This window comes from Sorex araneus, chromosome 1 (genome assembly GCF_027595985.1).
Source record: "Sorex araneus isolate mSorAra2 chromosome 1, mSorAra2.pri, whole genome shotgun sequence".
Classification (NCBI taxonomy): Eukaryota; Metazoa; Chordata; class Mammalia; order Eulipotyphla; family Soricidae; genus Sorex; species Sorex araneus.
This window is the reverse complement of record NC_073302.1, coordinates 301,007,285-301,029,487: the sequence shown is the minus strand read 5'-3', so window position 1 is coordinate 301,029,487 and position 22,203 is coordinate 301,007,285. Positions and strand designations below refer to the sequence as shown.

General features: G+C 57.5%; 1 protein-coding gene across 3 annotated transcripts in view; it reads right to left on the bottom strand.

Annotated features, from left to right (window-relative positions):
- Window positions 1–5,945: 5,945 nt before the first annotated feature.
- Window positions 5,946–22,203, bottom strand: part of KIF13B (kinesin family member 13B) — a 146,546-nt gene continuing 130,288 nt past the window's right edge. For 2 of the 3 annotated variants that reach the window (XM_055142214.1, XM_055142219.1), the window contains 3 exons: window positions 11,802–11,864; window positions 8,231–8,933; window positions 5,946–7,652 (listed from right to left, as the gene is read on the bottom strand). In XM_055142214.1, coding sequence (XP_054998189.1) covers window positions 7,363–7,652; window positions 8,231–8,933; window positions 11,802–11,864 — 1,056 coding nt within the window. In that variant the 3' untranslated portion in view covers window positions 5,946–7,362. The remainder of the gene's footprint in view (window positions 7,653–8,230; window positions 8,934–11,801; window positions 11,865–22,203) is intronic. The other variant, XM_055142222.1, reaches the window with a different exon arrangement.

Genomic DNA, 22,203 nt, shown 5'->3' with positions numbered 1-22,203 from the left:
CCCCTCGAGGTGCTGCCCCGAGGTGCGCACTGCCACACAGCTGCCACAGCCCCTGGACACAGGGACCAAGGACATGGCCCAGCCCCATCTACACGAGACCTCCCGGGGCTTCTGTTCTCATGTCTCCCCAGCCACAATTAACTTCCCCTTTCCTTTGGCCGGCTGAGCCAGGGTGGGCCCAGATCTTTCACTGAGAGCCATGTAATTGAGGGGGTGGCCCCAAGTGAATGCAGGAAACTAATGACCACTGTTCCAAGGGGCTGAGTGGCCTCCCGACGTGTAATTAGCCATTTGAGCGCGATTCCATGGTGGGAAGGAGTTCTGTCCTCTCTGTGATGGATGGTGGCAAAGCTCCCGGCACTGCGTCCCTGGAACATCAGGACCCGCCCCTTGGTAACATCCATGAAGACCATGTCCTCCCCTCCTGGCCGAAGGAAGGGGCCAGAACGATGCCAGCTGCAGAGCAGAGACCCGGCACTTGCTCCCCACCCCACCTGGGAAGGTCCCCAGCCTGTCCCACCTTGGACCAAACTGTGCCCCTCTGCCTCGCCTGCCCTGCTCCGAGAGGCTCTTGGAACTTTCTGCCATGCTGGGGCTGCTCATTTTCATGGCCATCTCTCTCTCTCTCTCTCTCTCTCTCTCTCTCTCTCTCTCTCTTTCTTTCCCTCTTTCTCTTTTTCTCTCTCTCCTCCTTTCTCTCTAACTCTCTCTGTCCTTCTCTCTCCTCTTTCTCCCTCTCTCTCCTCCCTCTCTCCTTTCTCTCTCTCCTTCTCCCCCTCGCTCATACTGTGGCCCTGGCAGCTGTGGTCTCCTGCGTGACCCACATGTGCACTGTCCCTCCACTCCACTCATCTGTCCCCACCCACTAGAGACCTCTCTGGAGAGAGCTGCTGTGCTCTGGCCTCCTTCCGGAATCTTCTCTGGTACTTCCCAGCAACCGAGAGCTAACCCCAGCCAGCATTGCTACCACTAGGAACCACTGGACACACAGCACCAACTCCAGGCCATCGTTTGCTGCCTCCTGGCACACACCCCTGCTCTTCGCCACTTCCCAAAGGGATCGTACCCAGTGGGCAGCGGTGAGCCCCAAGTCAAGAGAATGCTTCCCGGTGTGTACCCTCCGGGTGCCCTCAGAACAGTTGGCCGACCTGGGTCAGTCCCACACCGCCACGGTTTCCCCAGGCTCTGCTGGTTTTGGACAGTTGGAATGACAGGATTTCCGACCCCAAAGAGGGCACTACTTCCCTCCCGAGAACTGTCTCCGTGAGCCTTGATGTGGCCAGACCTGCAGCCCGGATGGTGAGTGGGGCATTGGAAGCCCCTGAGAGCCTTCTGCTTATCTGATCAAGTGCGGGGGGGGCGGGGGGGGAAGCCGGTGACAGACAGAATGCCAGAGCCAGTCACACCCAGTGGCCCTGTGGCCAGGCTGCTCCTGGGGGTCAGGGCTGCTGACGGGAACCAGGCCCAGCTGGCATTGTCCTCCCACGGATGAACCCCTCACGACCCGGCCCACGCCAGGACGGTAGAACACTGGGAGTTACTCCTGCCAAAAACCAGAGCAAATAGGCTGCCCGCATGTCCTGCCACAGAGTCAGCTGTGTCGGGGATCCGCTGCCCCTGCCCCCCCGCCCCCCCCCCCCGCCATCCCCACTGGGGTGGTGCCGCCAAGCTGGCAGCACCTCATGTGGCTCTGCCATCTGCATGGTTACAGAACCAAGCTGGAGGCCTCAGCTTCGAGGTGTACCGATGGGTCCTGGGGTCTGGGGGCACTCCTGCGGGAGGTGGGGTGGGGGCTAGCTAGTGCGGGCCCACAGGTCACAGTGCTCATGCGGCCGAGCCTCAGAACCTTCTAGAGACTGTGGCTTTCAGACCTGCTTTGGCTCAGCTGTCCATTTCCTCCCGCTGCCTCAGCGCAGTCTGGGCTCATGCACCCGACCCAGGGGCTTGGCTCAGAACGCTCCCAGCTTCCCCCACTCCGTCCCCGGGCCCCTTCCTGGTCCATCACACATCTTGGGTGCTGAGCGCTGGAGGCATCTCACAGGAGCCAGTTCCTCAACTTGGGGGTGGTGGGTTTGCCCCCTGACGTGACGGGGAGCAGAAGGAGCGTCTTCCCTGGGAACAGAGATGGGTGTCTCTGTGTGACCAGACTCGCCTCATCAGCGTGAACCGCCAGGGGTGGGGAGGGGGGGCGGCATCGCTCTGAGGCTCATTTGCCTCAGAAATACTCGCCGTGACTGTCTTCATACCCTTGATCACATCTGGAACCGACTTCTTGAACCCCAGACCAAAGTTCAGGGGCCTCGGCTGCTCCGAAAGGCTCGCTCTTTGGTTGGGCCGGACCCCCTTTCCGGCAGGGAGGCCCCGGCCCATGCAGAAGTTTGTCCCACACTGAGGACAGAGTATGTGTGCCGTCCCTGTCCTGTGGCCCCGACGCCCCCACCCCACCCCCTGCCTCCGTGGGGCCGCGGGCACATGAGTGCCCCCCAGAAGCGCCCGCCGCCTTCTGCCGCCCCAGGGCCCCCGAGGGCCACGTTTCTCTTTGTGTTTTAAGTGCCTAAGCAAGTTTCAGACCTCGGGGACCCGGGGCTGCCCAGGGCCGCCTGGCGCCCCACGCCTTCCTGTCGGGGTGTGCCTGCCTGTGCTGCTTCTGCTCCCGCTCACAGCACGTCGGGAGCTCGGCCGGGCTGCGGCCGCCCAGAGCAGAGGGAGCAGAAGCCAGCGGGAGGGAGCGTGGGGTGTCCTGTGGCGCCGGACAGAGCGGGGCACGTCTGAGGGTGCAGGGGGGCAGTTTCAGCGTCTCTTCCAAAGTCCTGGCATCGGGGCAGGGCCCAGGGCCTTTGTGACGTGCTGCCCGGCGCCGCGTGTGTTAGAAGGTTTGCAAAGTGGAACAATCCATTCCCAGGCACTTTATTTTCATTAGAATCCAGCATTTTCGTTCAGGCAGTGCGATGACCCCAAAGTTGAGCTGCGGGGGTAGGGCGCAGGTGGTGATCGTCCATGGAGAGGGGTTGGGAGGGGGCAGCGCAGGCCGCACCTGCTCTGTCCGAGGGAGCAGCAGGAGGGACACTCGGCGCCCTGGCCTTGGGAACTTGCCCATGTGGGTGACCCCGAAGGGCAGTGTGGGGGGCTGGCCCAGAGGTGCAGGCTGTTCGGTGGTGGACAGTGAGCCAGGGACCAGGGGGAGCCCCCGAGTTCCTGGTCTCTGAGAGTGGGGGGTGGGCATCGCTGCCGTGGCTCTTGTGTGTCTTGTCTCCGTGTGTCCCGTGGGCGTCTCCGAGCCGCCATCCCCGCCCCATGCACCGTGTCTGAGTCTGCTGTGAGGTTGTTCAGTCTACCTCAAGGGGTCCCCGTGGCCAGCGCTGCCCCGTCACCGCCACCGCATCGCGCACACTGGAATGTACGTCCGCCCGCCCTGTCCCTCCCGTAATCACGACTCCTAGTGCAAATTGGATGCTGCTTTAAATGTGAAAACAATTGTTCAAAAGCTATAAAACCTGAATGAAAGCTAAAGCTGAATTTATAAGCCTTGTTGCATATGAGCCAAAAGTGCAAAAAGCTCTATATAATGACTAACCTGCCACTCGTATAAATATAAATATATATAAATATATTAAAATCAGACTGTTCTACAAAATTGTGTATTTGTATTTTTGTGTACGTACAATTTTCTGCTAAGCAGAAGGAGGATGTAGTATAGGATGGTGTGAGAAGAGATTTGGTTGAACCCTATTTCTTTGTTCCTTATTTTTGTTAACATCAGATGCCGTCTTCGTCTTCTGCGTGTGACACTGTCTGGAAAGCTGCAGTATCTCTCTTCCTCGGGTCCAGAGTCCCCACCTCACCCCCCCGTCCCCGGGTGTGGAGGCTGGGGGCTGGGAGGCGACTGGAGCCTAGGCAGGACCGAGGGGCGGGCCTGGCCTCCCGGAAACCCAGTCCCTCCTAAAGTCACTAGAAATCCCCCCCACACCCCCAAAGCCAGTGGGGTGCCAGAAGGGAGGGCCCCTGGGAGCAGCTGCTGCCTTCACCCATCTGGTCTCCGAGGCCCGCCCCCCCCCAGGCCTCCCTCCCCCCATCCGGCTCCCTGGAGCATCTGCAAACCCACTTTCCCGGTGCTAACACACACGAGGGGGTGAGTGGCTGCAGGGAGGCCCCGACCCTCCCTGTGAGGAGCGGGATACTGCACCTTCTGGGGACTCCTATTTATGACGCTGTGTAATGACTGTAGCAAACGCCCTTGTTTCTCGATGTAAATGGTCCAAGAAACAAGTGCGCTGTCCTATTGATGAGCTAGTTCAACGAGTCCTGTATCACTGTATCTCCTATTCTGGATTAGTGCCTTTTGGACAGTAGACTGTTCTGTAATTACGATGTAGTATACTGCTTTTTTGTACAGTTTTGTTTTAATAAAACTTTTTTTTAATTTGTGTTTATTTTAGTATTGTACCTATTAGAGAATAAAATGTATAACTGAACCAAGACTGGCGGGATTTCTTTGGCTAATTAGCACACTCCTGGGGCCGTGCCTGGGGGTGGGGCCCCGGGGGTACCACCAAGCACTCAGGCCAGTCATGCCCAGCACCTCAACCCAAACCCTCCTGGTACTGGGCCAGACCCCTTCTCTCCCCACCCTGCTTTCCTCCACACTCGGGCATCTGCAGATCGCTGCGGACTTGCTGTGCCCATGTCAAGACACAGACACCTTTGCACCCTCACCCCAGGCCTTACCCTGCTCCCAAGGAAGTCCCTCTTAAAGCTTCCCCCGTAGCCATGAAGCCAAATAGGGTCACTAGGGTGGCGGCTTACAGGGCTGGATGCAACCTGGGCGTACCTGAAGCCGAAGCTCAGTCCCCAGCACCAGTGACCCCCCAGGACCACCGTGTGGCCCTGGAATCTTCCCAGTACTGTCTGCTTGGCGCAGCCCTGACCGTCAGCCCTGCCCACTGGGCCAGGGGGCCAAGGAAAGCCTCTCTCCACAGTTAGGCTCAGAGACATGGGCTCCTTGCCCCCCACACTACTGGAGCCCCCTTCTCAGGCGAGCACGAAGGTCTGCGTTCCTGCTCCTCACAAAGCTCAGAGTCGGGTGGGAGGGTGGGAGACAGGGCCATTCCCACCCTGTGGGATCAACTGGGGCCAGTAACAGTCATTCTGGGTCCTTCGTGACCCGCACACTCCTCCATCTCTGAGCTGGAGATGTCAGAGATGAGTGCTCTTAGAGATGAGTGCTCTGGGCCTTGGAGATGACCTCCATCCATCTGGGCTCCTCCTGGCCACTGTCACAGCACCTGCCCATGAATGAGACCCAAACTTGGCCCTCACGGCAGGTCCACAAACGCCCACTTGACTCACACCTTAAGACTCCTGATGGGGGTCTGACCACTGCCAGAGTCTTCCCCGCACTGGAAAATCCGATGGACCCTAGGGGCCAGGTGGGTTTCCACTCTGGGCAGTGCCTACTGCCACCTTCCAGGGCGCTCAGGTGCTCTCAATATAAACAAGTTCCGCTCCCTGCCCACGGCTCCCGTGGCTCAACCCATAGGTCAGGATTTCGGGGCCTCAGCCAGGCCACCTGGGGGTCTGCATGGCTGTGTCCTTTTGCCAGAACTGGGCTGAGTCCTGAGACCACAGTGGGACCCAGAGGCGGTGGGGGGCGGTGGGTAACCCCATCATTGCAGTGCTGGGCGGGCGACCCCAAGACGCCAACAGTTTACTGCAGAGCCACCCCAGGGTCACCTGGGCCTGTCCTGACGGGCTGCAGGCGGCAAGCCCGAGACCTCCAGGAAGCTTCCATCCTGGCCAGAGCACGCCGAGCACAGGAGGTGGGACCCTGTTCCTGGCCCCGACCTTGAATCCTCCCCCCACACCAGGATCACTCAGCAGCAGACCACAGCCTGCCCCACATCAGTCCGAGGGGCCTGGGGAGGGGTGTTGAAGCAGAGGACGTGAGATGGAGGCAAAGAAACATCTGCTTTATTGAGCAGCTGCTGGCCACCGGGAGGAAAGGCAGATGCGGCCGGGCAGCACGCACCCATCTGGGCTGGCCCGGCTCTTTGGATATCCCGGGACCCCCACAGGAACCCCCACACCATGTGCTGCAAAGCGCTGTGCCCCCGCCAGAGCCCCTCCCTCACAGACGGACTCTCGGGTTCATACCCCTGCTCCCAGCCCCGCGGCAGTGGGTGACCGAAGGCACAGTGGGGCCCTGCCTGTAGTGGGTCCCCAGAAGTAAGGCACGGCAGACAGGCCTCACCCGGCCTCCCTGAGGGCTTCACTAGGGGTCCAAGTGCAAAATGGGGAGTGGGAGGGGCGGCGTCGGCCCTAGGACACTCAGGGCCCTCCTGCTCGCTCTCGCCGGGCTCCTGCTTCCGGCCAGGGGTCAGAGGAAGGCGGCAGCCAGGCCGACGGGGCTGAGGAGCCAGGAACCTCACTCCTGCTGCAGTCCCCTCACTCCACAAGGCTGGGGAGATCCCTACCTGCCCACAGGCTGTGTCTGGGCATCCTGGGGACACCCCTGAGGCACTGCTGCCTCCAACCAACCAGTCAGCCTGGAGGCCGAGAAGGTGACAGGGGTGACCCCACTGAGCCAATACTGAACAGACACCTACCTCCAAGCCAGAGCTGCCGAGAGGCTCTGGGCCACGGGCCGAGGGACCACCCTGGGCTGTGGCCTGGTCCTCTGCTGTGCCCCCCTCACTCGCACTTTATCCCGTGGGGAGGCTGGCTGGAGGGGGTGGGGCCTCACCAGGCGCTGACTGATGCCAAGTGCATGAACCTGGGCAGCTGCTGCGCGCCCCGCCCACACCATGGTACCTGCAGGTCCTAGTCCCCTCCTGGAGGAGAATGAAAGGAGGGGGGGACAGCAGGGGGTGCCCAGCCATTGCTTGGGCCTGGAAGGAGGCTCTGGATATGCTGACTGCTGGCTCTGGGCCCCGCAAGGGTCTGGAGGGGCAGTGGGGCATAGGGCACCCTGCCCGGAGGGATGCACAAGTTCACGGGGAAAGGCACTTTCCAACACAGGCGGGCCCAGAGCCCGGTTCCCCACACCAGTGGGATCCCCCCCTCCCGGGCAGATTGTGGCTCGCGCATGATTGGGGCGTTGACAAAATAAATATCAATAAATACGTCCGAGGTTCTGGGCACGGTGGGCAGGGAGGTGGCGCAGGGCTGGGAGGCACTCGGGGACCAGGCGGCAGCGGGGGCTTCCTCCGGCTGGGCTAGCTCTGGAACCTTCCACAGTCCCCGCCGCTCTCCTGCAGACAGGCAGTGGGCAGCGTCATGGGCGCGGGCTGGGTGGCCAGCTCTACTCGGCGGTGTCTGGTGCCAAACCTCCAGGCCGGCCCCCGGGAGGGCGCGCGACGGGAACACTCAGCTGGCCCAGGACTTGCGGTTCTCCGGCACGCGCTGGCCCCGCTCAGCCCGCAGCGCCGCGGGAGCGTCGGCCTTGGCCAGGGCGGCGGTCAGCGAGGCCAGGCTGCCCGCCGAACCCGAGAGGGTGCTGCTGCGGCGCGGCTCGGGGCCCCCCTGCGGCCGGAGCCCAGTGCTGCGCCGCCGGCCGGCGCCCGCTGCCCTGCGCACCCGGCCCGGCCGCACCAGCAGCCCATGGCCCGGCCGGCAGCGGAAATACTGGCGACCCCCGATGCAGCCGTCGTTCTTGCCTGCGTGGGGGAGGAGAAAGGAGGTCGTGAGCGGCCACCACCCCCGCAAACCCGTCAGCGCCCACCCCTGGGCCCCCAGACCCCCAGGCCCCCATTCACCCGAGGTCTAGGCAGGGAGGGGTGGGAGCGCCCGAAGATCCACCCTTATCCCCAAATGTCAACATCTGCCCTAGCAGAGGACAGGGAGGGTCCCTGGGGAGGTTTTCCTGGGGTCCTGAGCGACCAGCCCTGGGTTGGGGTGCAAACTGCCTCAGCGAAGCTGGTTTCTCTAAAAGGGGCTGCTCTTCCCCGAATCCTCAGCTGAGACCCCATGTTCTGCAGGAACTGCCCGAGCCGGGGCGGGGGAGGGGGGCGCAGTCACCCCGAAATGAGCATCCACACAGGCCCTGGCTGTGACCTCAGCAGGGAATTCCAAGTGCGAAGGCTGGGGGGGAGGGGAGGGGCCGTGAGGGGTGGGGATGGGGCTGGTTACCCAACGGGACAGGCGGGACAGGCGCAAGGAGCCTCTTCAGCACTCCCACACCCCTGGGTGGACATTTGTCGGGGGGCAGCAGGGCCGCGCGGAGCCCGCAGCTCACCTGAGGGGGAGTCCAGCTCCACGCCGACCCACATGCCCTCCTGGAAGTCCGTGGGACCCACATATCTGACGATGCCCGTTTTGTGGGCACCCACGGTCACGTGCTCTCCTTCTCGGAGCCACTCGGGGACCTCGCTGGCCTCCTCGGAATCGGAGGACACGTCCAGCTTGCCCGGCGCGGGGGTCCCCGGGTCCGGGCCCGGTTCGGTGCTGAGCATGCGCGAGAAGGACTGCAGCTCCGACGTGCGCACCTTGCGGATGCGGAACGGGGAGGCGGGCAGGTCCGTGGGCACTGGGGGCTTGGGGCAGGCCTCGCCCCCGCTCTGCTGGGCCACCGGGTCCTTCTGGGGGGCTGCAGGGGTGCTGGGAAGAGCCGGGCCCTGGTTCAGAGTCCCCGGGGACACGGCCTGCTTCGGGCATTCAGGGGGAGCCAGGGGACCCCCGCCGGCGGGCAGGGGCTCCGCAGCCAGGCAGAGGGTGGCCGGGGGCGAGCCGGGAGCGGGGGCCGCAGCTTCCAGGCCGGGGGCGTCAGAGAGCGTGGCGCTGGACACACTGTGGGAGAAGTAGCCGCTGGACGCCTCGCTCACGGGGCTGGGGGGCCCGTCCAGGGTCTCGGGGCCGTCTGCGCCCTTGGGAGGTCGCTCGCAGACCCTCGGCGTGGGGACGGTCCCCTCCGGCGCTGACCCCACACTCTCTCGGAGTACCTGCAGCAACAAGGGAGCACGTGGGTTAGATCCATGGTTCACCTCGGGGACCAGGCTGAGGGGGACGCCCTGTCATTTGCAGACTGGAGGTTCCCCCAGCTGCGGGACTGGGTCTCAGGCAAAGAAAACTGGTCTCAGGCCTCCGTGGCAAGGGCCGGCAGCAGCAGCAGCCCAACACCTGTGCCACCCGCTGCTTCCCACCTCTGAGGGTTTCTCAATCAGGGGTCTCTGAGAAGCAGCCAGGAGCAGGCTGGAACTTTCTGGAATATTCTACTGCTCTTGCTCTCGTGGAGGAGGGGGGGTTAGAAATGGAGTCCCTTCACAATCGGTTATGGATTTGTCCGGCTTGCCCCTCCATGAAGCCCTATTAATACCAAAAGGGGGGAACATAGGAGATTGGGGTGAGAGCAGCTAGACCCGGCCCAGGCACTGCCCCACCCATGCCCAGAGGTGCAGTTTTTCATGAAACTATAGATTCACAGTGACCCCAGCACGACTGTGAGTCCTGTGAGCCCCACCAGGAGTGAGCCCTGAGCACAGAGCCAAGAGTCAGCCCTGATCACAATCAGGAGTCAGCCTGAGCACAGAGCCAGGAGTTAGCCCTGAGCACAGTCAGGAGTCAGCCCTGAGCACAGAGCCAGGAGTCAGCCCTGAGCACCGCTAGGTGTGGCCCCCAAACTCAATTCAACAACAACCACCCAGCGCTTTACTGAGGGAGCGTCTCTGAGTTCTGTGTGTGTTCACAAACTGACCCGACCTGAGGAAGGGGTGCTGGGTCCCTCCTACCACCAGCGCCCAGAGACACCCTGCACTCCTGGGCTGGCATGAGGGCGGGGGTGGCCAGGGCTGTTGGCTCCGTGACCCTGGAAGGACCCCCATCTCTGGGCCCTTTGCCCTGGCACTGAGCTTCCAAGAGACCTGCAGAGGGGCACAGTGTAGGGCAGGGAGAGGGAGGGTTGGAAGGCGGGGTGCCACATGAGGAGAGCATGGGTTTAGGGAACGTGGGTGAGGAGGGATATGGTGAGGAGGAGCACAGTGAGAGGGGCAGTGAGAAGGGGCCCGTGAGGGAGGGTTTTGGTGAGGAGGAGGCACAGTGGGGAGGGGGCACAGTTGAGGTGCATGGTGAGGAGGAGGGTGGTGAAGAGGTGTGTTGAGTAGGGGCATGGCTGAGGGGCACACTGAGGAGGGGCACAGTGAGGAGGGGCGCGCTGAGGAGGGGTGCGCTGAGGAGGGGTGCGCTGAGGAGGGGTGCGCTGAGGAGGGGTGCGCTGAGGAGGGGTGTGGTGAGGAGGGGTGCACTGAGGAGGTATGGTGAGGAAGGGCACAGTGAGGGAGCACTTTCTGCTCTCCAGAGCAGGCCCTGCCAGGAGCCCGGCGCTGGCACTCCCATGCCTCATGTCACTAGGTCTGAGTCACCCTGGCAGACACACGGGCTGCCCAGGAGCATGACGGCAGCGTCCCTGTCCCAGTCACTGCTCCAGGGCACTGGCCAGGGTTGACACATCAGCCCGGAAGAGGTGGCGGAGGATCTTGGCCTCGCCCCTGCACTCACCGGAGCAGGAAGGTGGCCGGGCAGTGGGGGTTGTGCCGGGGAGAAATGTGCTTCCCGATATTTACGGAAAGATTATTTATATTACAGGAATGGCCATTTCCATGTGAAATGCAGGATTTATTTGAACTGGGAAACAGCTGAGATCTATAAGTCTCTTCCAGTCCCCTGGCTTAACTCAGCAGTCTGATAAATCATGTGTGCCCACGTGCCCGTCATTTCCCTCCCGCCCCGGCTCCTCCCCGCCAGGCGCGTCCAGGAGCGACACTCCTGCACCTCTGGGGATTAACAGCCCATTTTTTGTGATGGATCTCTAGGCTGCAAAATTTACTAAACCCAATAGATCAATAACTGCCACTGACATAAATGCTCTAGAAGATTAGGCATCCCTCAATCATTTTTCTTTGCCACTGGTACCTGGTTTATTTGTCCTTTTATTTCCAGTCTCACTGACCGGGTGGGGAGGCTTCCCAAGGCACAAGCCCCTGGTGAGAGCAGCCCCCTGGGGGTGGTGGCCAGGCCCAACGCTGGAGCCCGGGACGGTGTTTCCCCCTGAACACGAGCACTTGTGCAAAGGGCAGCAACCACGAGACAGAGCGCAGAGCTGGCAACAGAGCCTGTCCCCTCCCTGTCCCCACCGCGGGGGCGTCCAGGCAGCGCCCCACCTGCCCTGTCTAGCTCATGCCCTCCCTGGGGACGTTTCCAGACACTTCCACACACTCTCCAGACTTGAGGCCATGAGGCCAGGCTCGGGCCTCATTCCCCACCAGCAGCCCCCCACACCGCCCGCATCCTGAACGGCCAGGATGATCTCCCCGATGATGTGGCCCTTTTCTGTCTTAAGGGGAGGAGCGGTCCTGGCCGGCGCCGCGAGCAGGCAGCCGCAGTGGGAGAGGCGGCCGAGCTGCTGGGAGCAGGGGAGCGGCGGCGCTGCGGGGGATCATAAGAGACTATTTTCTCCCAGGCTCAGCATTAGCCTTTTCACGCTGATATCATGAATCAGAATGAAATGTAAAACCGAGAATTAGGCAAACACTCCGAAGGAGGGGACTGTTCTGTTTATAGAAATCGCCGGGCCTAGCAGTGGGGCCATTAAAGCAGCAGACGACATTAGCAGTCAAGCACCTAGAAGTTTAGCAATCATATGATTAACAAGTTGAAAATAGAAAAGTGTCAAAGGAAAACAGGGAGAAACGACGACCTGTATTAGAGCCCGTTATCCAAAGGGGAAGACTGGAATTAAAACTGTGGGCATGGATGCGACTAGCAGGGCTCGGGGGCAGCCACGGGCATGGTGCCAGGGCATGCCGCACACTCACCTGCACCATCCTGGGGGCACCGGCGTCTGGCAGTGCAGGCTGCACCAGGATCCGGGGCACTGGCTGAGAAAACAGGAAACGGGCAGTGAGCGGGGCCGGAGCAGTGGAATGGAGCTGAGGGGGACAGGGCGACAGGGCAAGCTGGGGGGCCGTGAGGAGGGCCCTCGAGCATGGCTCCCATACACAGGAGCCCCAGCGAGTCCTGCCCATGGGCCTATAGCACACGAGCCCGGGCCCAAGTGTCTGGAGAAGACCGTGGCACTTGGTTCAAAATCTGATGAGCAAAAAACCCAACCTATTCCATCGAGACCAGTGCCTGCAGCAGGCACATCCTCCTCAAACCAGATGGGCGTGGGGGTCACTGCGTATCTCGGGGGGGGGGGTCCCTGTCTGAGTGTGTGTGACATGATGTGAGCAGCTGGGAAGCTCTCCATGCTCACCTTCAGAGTCCCTGAACTGAATAAGCAGTTGAGGGACAGAGGGAAGGACCACAATGAGGTGTGAGTGTATGGATGCAGGGATGGATTATGGATGGATGATGGAGGGATGGAGGGATGGATGGAGGGATGGATGATGGATGGATGACAGGTGATAGATGGATGGGTGGGGAGGTGAGTGGTTGGGTGGTTGAATGGCTGGATGGATGATGGATGGATGGGTGATCAATATGGATGGATGGGTGGGTGACTGGATGGATGGGGAGGGTACAAGGATGGATGGATAGATGGGTGGGTGGGTGGGTAGATGGATGGTGGATGGGTAGATGGGTAGATATATGGGTTGATGGACGGATGGGTGGGACAGTGGATGGATGGATGGATGGATGGATGGATGGATGGATGGTGAATAGATGGATGGGTAGATGTGCTGGTCGATGGATGGGTGGGTAGATGGATGGTCTGATGGGTGAATGGTTGAATGAGTAGGTGGATAAGTAGGCAGATAGATGAATGAATGGATGGATGGACGTGGGTGGGTGTTAAACAGCCTAAATGTCTGGATCTTCACTTAAAAGGGTGGTGATGTTTATACAACCTGAAATAGGGCACAGGAACTTAGTTCTTATTTCTACCAGTTCTGCGGTGACAATGGTTTTCTTGTACGTCACTAAAATTCCAGGTGCCAAGAATCTCCTCAGAACATGAGGACTCACATGCTGATAAACAAGGAGCATAGAATCAATTCTCCCAGTGAGCAATATGCCCACATGTGTTGCCTCTCTCATGCACTCCTTTCACCGGGGGCATTAGGGCTGTGGGGACATGAGTCATGGTTAAAGTGTGACAGAGATGTGATCCGATGCTTTCAAGCAGGCAGAGTGCAGGCCAAACCTTGTGGGCTTGAGGAGACTGGTGAGGGAGGACACAGGAAGGCATGAGGAAGCCAGTTGGGTGGGACACAGGACAGAACCCCACACGGTCCTCAGCAAAGACGGGGAAGGAAGATTTGACATACTGGGCGGGGCATGGGTGGGGCACATTGGGATGAAGGACAGAGACCCATGCAGCAATGAGACAGTGGCACCAGAGTCGGGGAGAACAGGAATATGAATATGAGGATCTGCCACACCAGAGGGAGTGGAAGAATGAACACACACGTGCACGTAAAAAAGCACACCCACCTGTCCTCACACACAGAGTAAAAACCTCACTCACAGTAGATACCACATCGACACACTTTCTCAAACACACATAGCGCTGTAGCACTGTCGTCCTGTTGTTCATCGATTTGCTCGAGCGGGCACCAGTAATGTCTCATTGTGAGACTTGTTGTAACTGTTTTTGGCATATCAAATATGCCACAGGAGGCTTGCCGGGCTCTCTGAGAAAGGCGGAGGTACTGAACCTGGGTCAGCCGTGTGCAAGGCAAACGCCCTACCTGCTGTGCTAGAGGGCTGGAGGGCTCAAACACACATATAGAGTAAAAACCACACCTAAACGTCTCTCACACACAGTAAAAACCACCACACCCACACTGCTGCTCACATAGTAAAAATCACACCTACACCATCTCTCTCACATACAAATACCTCACACACAATGTCTCACACACTAAAAAAACCACACCCATACTATCACTCTCACACACACAAATACCACACCTACACTGTATCTCTCTCACACACACAAATGCCACATCCACAGTGTCTCTCTCTAACACAGTAAAAGCCACACCCACTCGCTCTCTCTCTCTTCATACACACACATCTTTCACACACAGTAAAAACCACACCCACACTCTCACAGTAAATACCATACCTACATTCTCTCACATACACACATACACACACGTCTTTCACACTCAGTAAAAACTGCACCCATACTGTCTCTCACACACAGTAAATATCACACTCATATTCTCTCTTTCTCTCTCTTTCTCTCTCACACAGTCTTTTACACAGTAAAAACCACAACCAGTCTCTCTCACACTCAATAAGTACCACACCCACATTCTCTCTTTCTCTCTCTCACACAATGTCTTTCACACACAGTAAAAACTGCACACAGTCTCTCATAGGATAAAAACCATACCCACACTCCCACACTCTCTCCCACACATAGTAAAATCCATACCCAGATTCACAGTAAAAACCACATCCACAGTGTCTCTCTCACGCATAGTAAATAACAAATCAACAGTCTCTCTCTCTCTGTCTCTCTCTCTCTCTCTCACACACACACACAAGAACCCCCATACTCTTTCTCATACACAGTAAAAACCACACTCACACTGTCTCACGCATGGTAAAAACCACACACACAATAAAATCCACACCCAGACACATACAATAAAACTACACCCACTGTCTCTCACACACATACTCACCCACACTCTCACACATATTCTCACTCTTATACACATGCTCTGTCACACTGTCACACACACACAGTCTCATACTCACACATTCATATACAGTTGCACTCACTGACACACACACACACACTCACAGTTTCACAGTCACACACTGTCCTCTATATACACAACTGTCACAAACTCACACACTCTTTCGCACACTGTCACACATACTCCCTCACATAGTTCCCTAGGCCCCGTGCACAGCTGCAGCCATCAGAGCCCCAAAGTTCCCACAGCAGAGAGGATAGGAGCCAGGGTGCTCCAGGGTGCAACTGGTAGCTGCCCGCCCGGCATGAGGCCGTGGCGAGATTCCTGGCACAGTCCCATCAATTCTGCATGTGCGACTGTCACACGTGGGCAAGGTGATGACGAGGTGGCGTGAGCTCGGGGACAACATTCACAGGCTACAAAGAGCTCTGGGGACACTCCCACAATGTGTGAGACTCTGCCACTGAAGAGGATCCACATGGGACAGTGAAAGGTGCTTGGGTGGTTTGGTGGTGAGAGGAAAAGGCAGAGAAGTGGAAAAGGAACCAGAACCTTCAGAACCGGTGAAGAGGGTGCGGCCACAGGGGTCAGCTGTGTGGTACCAGGGGACCTGGGTCTGCTTCCCTGGGAGCCAAGAGTGGGGGTGGGGTGCGGGGTATGTGGCACCGCTTGTGCGTGGGGAGACATGTGGGTGGTAAGGGGGATGGGCGGAAGGTCCCCAGCTTTCTCTGCTTGGCGCTGGCCTGTGACAAACCCGGCTCCCTGATGAAGGGGCACAAATCCGACGAAGTTCACAGGCCCCGAGCGTGCACTGTGTGCCTCTAACGTACGTTCCCATATGCCCCGTGCAAACAGAGGCCCCTATTTCAGGAACTCAAAACATTTCAGATCCTAAGTTCATTAATCCTTATGACACATCTGGTAACTATTAATAAAAATGACTGCAAAGTATTTTGCAGCTATAAATATTAAGGAGCAGTCCCACGAGACAAGTGAATCTAAGTATAATTATCTGCATTTCACACCACAGAAGCCGAGACATTTCCCGGACGGAGAGACGCGCTCGGGGTGCTGCTGAGCTGGAGCCCCTCGGATGAGCCGTGTGCCGCCTCGAGGCTGCTTCTCCCCACTGGACACCGTGATCCACCGCTGGACTTTTGAGGCGACTCAAGCCCCACAGACTCTTTGGAACCGCGGGTGGAAATGGCCCCGCCCCTAAGTAACCAGCACACACCCATCCCGGCACCAGTGTGCACGCCAGCCCGCCAGCGCGTCTCCACTGGGACAGGGGACAGGGGCGGGGGGGGGGGGTGAGCAGAGGCAGGGGCAGGGACAGGGGCGGGTCATGGGCCAAACAGAGAACGTGGCTGCCCGGGCACATGTAAACGAGCAGAGAGAGGTCACACTCAACAAGCGCCACAGTGAAAGGTGAAGCGGTACAAGGATCCCAAGGGTGCAGGAATGAACGTCCCAACATCTGGGCAGAGAGGGAGGTGATGGAGAGGAGATACTGGGTAAAACAACCTAGGGTAACTCGGGTCAAAAATGTAGATGTTTTAAACTTTATTCTAAAACCCTGAGTTTCCTGATGCACCTTTTGTTTAAAAACAGACCTTGGGACTGGGTAGGGATTAAAAGCATTCAAAAACTTAAAAAAAAAAAACAAAACCTCTCCCAATAACTGTCACTGTCATCCCATTGCTCATCGATTTGTTCGAGTGGGCACCAGTAACATCTCTCATTGTGAGACTTGTTGTTACTGTTTTTGGCATATCCAATATGCCACGGGTAGCTTGCCAGGCTCTGCCATGTGGGCTCGATATTCTTGGTAGCTTGCCGGGCTCTCCGAGAGGGGCGGAGGAATCGAACACAGGTCGGCTACGTGAAAGGCGAACTCGTTACCGCTGTGCTACAGCTCCAGCCCCTCCCAATAACTACCAACTTAAAATTTTTGAATTCACAGGTCATTTTCTAAAGGATTCTAAATTAATCTGATACCCACACATCTCCCCTCCAAATCCTCTTTTTTAATTCTAATAACTTGAAGTTGGGCTTAGGAATACATAATACTTGTAAGATTTACTTATTTCTATATAATTAGTAGCCAACCTCTACTATTTATACTGATAAAGAAAAACAGTCCAAAAAAAAAAAGGCCCAGCAAATACAGTACCCAAAAGTACCCCTAACTTCTTAGCTTTTTGTTCTGATAAAAGTGATAAAGCAGGAGGGGTGAAAAGATCAGTACAACAGGTAGAGAATTTGCATGGCGAGAGGCTGCCCAGGTCTGATTTTCAGTACCTCATATGGGCCCCGAGCTTGCCGGCAGTGATGCATGAGTGCAGAGCCAGGACTCAGCACCTGAGCACGGCCAGGAGTCAGCCCTGAGCACACAGTCAGAAGTCAGCCTTGAGCACGGCCAGGACTCAGCCGTGAGCACAGAGCCAGGAGTCAGCCCTGAGCATGGCCAGGAGTCAGCTCTGAGCACAGAGTCAGGACTCAGCCCTGAGCATCGCCAGGAGTCGGCCCTGAGCATGGCCAGGAGTCAGCTCTGAGCACAGAGTCAGGACTCAGCCCTGAGCATGGCCAGGAGTCGGCCCTGAGCATGGCCAGGAGTCAGCTCTGAGCACAGAGCCAGCAGTGAGCCCTGAGCACGGCCAGGAATCAGCCCTGAGCAAGGCCAAGAATGGCCCCAACCCAAGAGAGTGACCAAAAGGGCAGGAGACGGCTCCAGGGGCTGAAAGGCATGTAAGCAGCCAGGGCTCCACTCCCACACTGCATGATCCTCCAGAACTGCCAGGAAAGACCCTGAACCAGAATATGGACGCAGACAGTTCACTGAACAGCAAGACTTGGAACTGTCCCAGTGGGGAGAGCCGGCTTTCAAAGGCCATGTTCTGAGCGGCAGGTGGGGAGTGGGGAGTGACGAGCTGGGCTGCCAGGTGGCAGCCAGCCCTTACCCTGTGGCTCGGCTCCCGGCCAGCCCTCTGCCCCCAGGCCCCAAGTTCCCCCCTGGCCTCCCACAGTGGCCTAACGCTGCCCGCACTCCCGTCCATCTGCAGGTGCGTGTGCAGGAGATGGAGCCTGGACCGAGCCCCCTCCCGCGTGGGAACGCCTTCACCTTTGGGCGCTCATCTGGAAGCCGCACCAACTCTCCAGCAGCCAGCAGCTCCTCCCCAGAGACACTGCCACATGGCCCTTCCTGCCGGCCTGTGACCTGAGTGTCACCCCCAGGGCCTCACACAGGCCTGCGAGGAGCTGCAGGAGCTGCAGGATGCCCAGTCTCTACAGAGAGGAGCACGCAGGCAGTGCGGAGCCTTCTCAGAGAGGAGCAGAATGGCTGCATGTCCTGGCACTGCCACACCCCAAGAACACAGACACGCTTGTCTGAAGAGACGCAGGCCCAGCATGTTCACTGCCGTATCACGGGCAATGGCCAACATCAATCTGGAAACATCCCAAGTGGCCCAAGGCAGACGGAGGCACTCAAGATGCTCCAACCATGGTGGAACATGCAGCAGGAAGAGGGGATCTTGCCTTTTGCTACAGCACAGGTAGAGTGTGTGTGTGTGTGTGTGTGTGTGTGTGTGTGTGTGTGTGTGTGTGTGTGTGTGTAGGGAGGAGTGTGGTGAAAGGAGAAAGACAAACACTGGGTACTCTCATTCACATGTGGGATATAATGAAATTAGGCAAGGGACAGACACTGTCCTGTCAAAATTAATGCTTATTGTAAACCACAGTATTTATATAAAGTATCGGGGGGGGATTCTTAGACTCTGACCACAGAATTGGGGTCACCGAAGGTAACCTCACATTTCAATGTTGTAGAAAGGGTCAATGGACAGTAGTTGAGGGGTATTGGCACTGTGGTCGAGGGGGTGCTGATGCTGCACTTCTAAGACATACAAGCACGGGGGCTGGAGCAATAGTGCAGTGGGGAGGGTGCAGGCCTTTGGTCTTATACGTGGCTGGCCCAGGTTTGGCCGGCCCAGGTTTGATCCCCGGCATCCCATATGGTCCCCCGAGCACCACCTGGAGTAATCCCTGAGCACAGATCCAGGAGTATGCCCTGAGCAACATCACGTGTGGCCCAAAAAACAGACAAAACACAGAAGTATTTAAAAGCATATAAAGCGATGTTCCCTCAGCTTTTAGAAGGCCAGGGCTCACCCCTGGGCCCACCTTCTGCCTGCATCTCCATGGGGACAGCGCCTGAGCTGTCCTGTGACCCTGAAACCCATCACCAATCTCCACCAAAAAAGGAAGATTATTGAAAAGAAAACATGGGGGAGGAGCTGGGGAGAAAGCGTGGTGGGGAGGGTGCTTGTCTTGCAGGTGGCTGACCTGGATTCCATCCCTGGCATCCCAGATGGTCCCCCAAGTACAGCCAGGGTCCCCCAAGTACAGCCAGGCACAGATTCCTGAGCATAGCGCCAGGAGTAAACCCTGAACATCACCGGTGTGGTCCCAAAACAAAACAAGCAAGCAAGCAAAAAAAAAAAACAACCTTGGGTGGGTCCCACCCATCAGCTCCTGCAACTGGTCCTTTCTTCAAACACTGTGACTCATTCACTCTCCAGATTGTATCCCTTAATATTTGTCTTCAAGTCCGATGAGATCCCCAAGATCCCAGCTGTACACTGAATATTGCTGCTTGAAGAGAAACCTCCATTCTGCACTCGTGAGTTTCTTTAATCTCAGACAGGTGCTGAGTCCCTTCTTCCCAGGGTCCAGAGCTAGCCCCTAACTCTGCACTGTCTGACACAGAGGCCACCAGCCCTGTCACACCCTCCACGGACACCCCTGAACACCAGCTGGAGCTGGAAGGGAGTTTCCCATTCAGATTCCACGTGCATTTAGGATATAAAGTACGTTTAGAACAAACCGGGCGTGACTGTCCCTTTTCATCTGGAGATGTTATCAACTCCAAATGCAGATCAAGCATTTCCAGTGAAAATCTAACTTCACTAGATTTTGAGATATGCTAGAAATGTGCTAGAAATACACCTGATTTCAAGGACTTTGTGCAGGGGGGAGGGGAAGATGAAAAATACCTCAGTAAGTTTTAAAATGTTGATCATGGGTTGAATTGATGTAGTAGATAAAATAAATCATGCTATCAAATTGAATTTGACATGTAGAATTCCGGTTTTTAAACGTGGCTACTAGAACGCTGACCTGCCCCCTGGACCCGCAGTGCCCGCCCCAGTAAGCCTGGGAACATTAACTCTCAGGCTTCTGCTCCATTCTGGAGAGCTCATTCTGTGTTCTCCCTCCAAGACAGTTGGCTTTGCTAGAAGCACCTGAGGCACGGGGAGTGAGCGAGAGACCACCAGCCAGCACCCAGAACACAGGAGTCAGGCAGGTCTGCGGCCAGCACCTGCCTCCAGCCTTCCTGTTTCACATGTCCCCGATGATGACGGGGAACACACAAGCATCTTTCCTCTCAGCCCAGGGGGTGTGGGTTCCTGGTCTCTACTTGGGCTCCTCCGAAGTGGGACCTGTGGAAACTGGAACGGGTGACCCTCAACTCCTTAATTCCTGCATGACCCAAAATCAGCTTCAGAGACACCCCCGCCCCCACCCGAAGTTCTCGGTGCATACAGAGCTCTGGCTGAACACAAACTTCTAGATACACGAGAAAGGCTATTATGCTAAATTAATCCAATCTAACTAATTAGAGAGCAGGAAGTTCTTTCAATTATTTCATGTGCTGTCTGAGAAACACACTTGAGCATGAGTACAGATCCCATTAATTGCGGTTCATTATTCCCCAGATTAGTCACTAAGCTGGCATCAGAAGGTCACAGACTGCAGCCCTGTCAGCTGCCACCTCTCGCAATGCGGCATCCCAGTGCCGCTGGGCTCAGACAGAGACTGTCGTGCACCAAGACAAGCGTCCAGGAAAGCCGGAAGCTAAGTCCTCACAAATATGCTCAAAGCCAAAAAGTCTGTAAAGTGGAAGAATATGTGTTTCCAGCCTTCAGAATAGGCTGTTCTGTGAAAGACCCCAGCACACTTTAATCTCGTCACCAAGGTTTCTAACCGTGTGTGTGTGTGTGTGTGAATGCACACATGTGTGTGCTTGAGGGAGAGAACTGAGCATTCCTGTCTGAAAATGTCAAGAACACTTTGATTAATAAAATCCTTTTTGGTTTTTTCCCCCAATCATTATCATTCCTTCACAACACATTTGCCACCTCCCTCCCACCCAGTAGCGAGACTCAGAGCCACGAGGACCCAGCACCCTGCTGCGTCCCTCAGTTCGCGTCTGGGGCACGTTGCATCCCCAAACCCTCCAGTTCCAAAAGGAACTGCAGGAGTCAGTGGATGTTTGAGAGACACCGCATGCCTGTGGGTCCCCGCTGACCCAGCTGCCCAGGGGGGTCGTCCCTAGAGCCCCTCCCCACCTCTGCTCTGATACCCCTGGAATGCTCAGTCAGCTCAGCGGATGCCCCTGTGCTCAGTCTAGAAACACCAACCAGTCTTTCCTCAGAAATCGTTTCTGATGCTCTTCTCGCCGACAATCCCAGCTGGTCGATGGGTTCCTAGCAGCATCTCACCCAGACAGTTCAAGTGTGGCCCAGCAGTGCTGAGGGGACCGGATGCACCCAGCGGGTGAGTCCAGTGTCCTGGTGACTGTTCTGTGACACAGGGAGCCTGACGCCTCCAGAATAAACAGGGAAAGAGACATGAGGAGGAGGACGTCTGAGCTGCTGGCGTCACTGGCATGCGGACAGGACCTAGTCAGGGAGGGACTGGGCACAGGGCCCAAGACACCATAGCAAGCTCACAGCAGGCTGCGCCAGCGGAGTCCCATGTTTCATCTGTGGCACCACATGGTCCCCCAAGGACCACTAGGAGCAACCCCCAAACACAGAGCTAAAGTAACCTCTGAGCTCTGCTGGGTGTGCCCCCCCCAAAAAAATTAATAAATAAGTGAATAAAATGGAAGCAAGAAATGGGCAGGCCGGCGTAGGCACGTGCCCCATGCTCCCGCCCACTCCGCCTGGCATCTGTGGGCTCCTGTTGCATCTGAGGCTGTTTCACGATGGGTCCCGAGCAAGGTCCCCATCGAATGCTCTCCTGTAAACCTTATGAAACGGTAACACCCATACCTCCTCCTTCCTGGGCTGCGGACTGCTGCCTGACATGGGCCCCAATTTCTTGGCTTCTGGGCTCTCGCTTCACTCATTATCTAGGCACCTCTCAAGTCTGTGTGCTTTTTGGTCTGACACTGCTTGGGATGTAACAGTTACTTCTACGGGCCAGTGGGAGTGGGCACTAGCAGCCCATTCAAAGGTGCCCAGTGGCGAGCCAGGGTGGGGCCACCCAGCGCCTCTGGCCAGCTGTGATGTGGCTACTACACAGCGTGTGGGCAGGCAATGGTACTGGGGCACACAGATGCAGCCTGTCACATGAGAAAGGCTCTCAGAAGCCCCACAGTGCTCAAGGCCCCATGGACGCTGCAAATGTAGGAGCCGAAGGCAGTGTGGGCCCAGAAATGAGCGTGGCTGGAAACTCAAAACTCTCCAACACCGAGGCAGCCCGTGGAGGT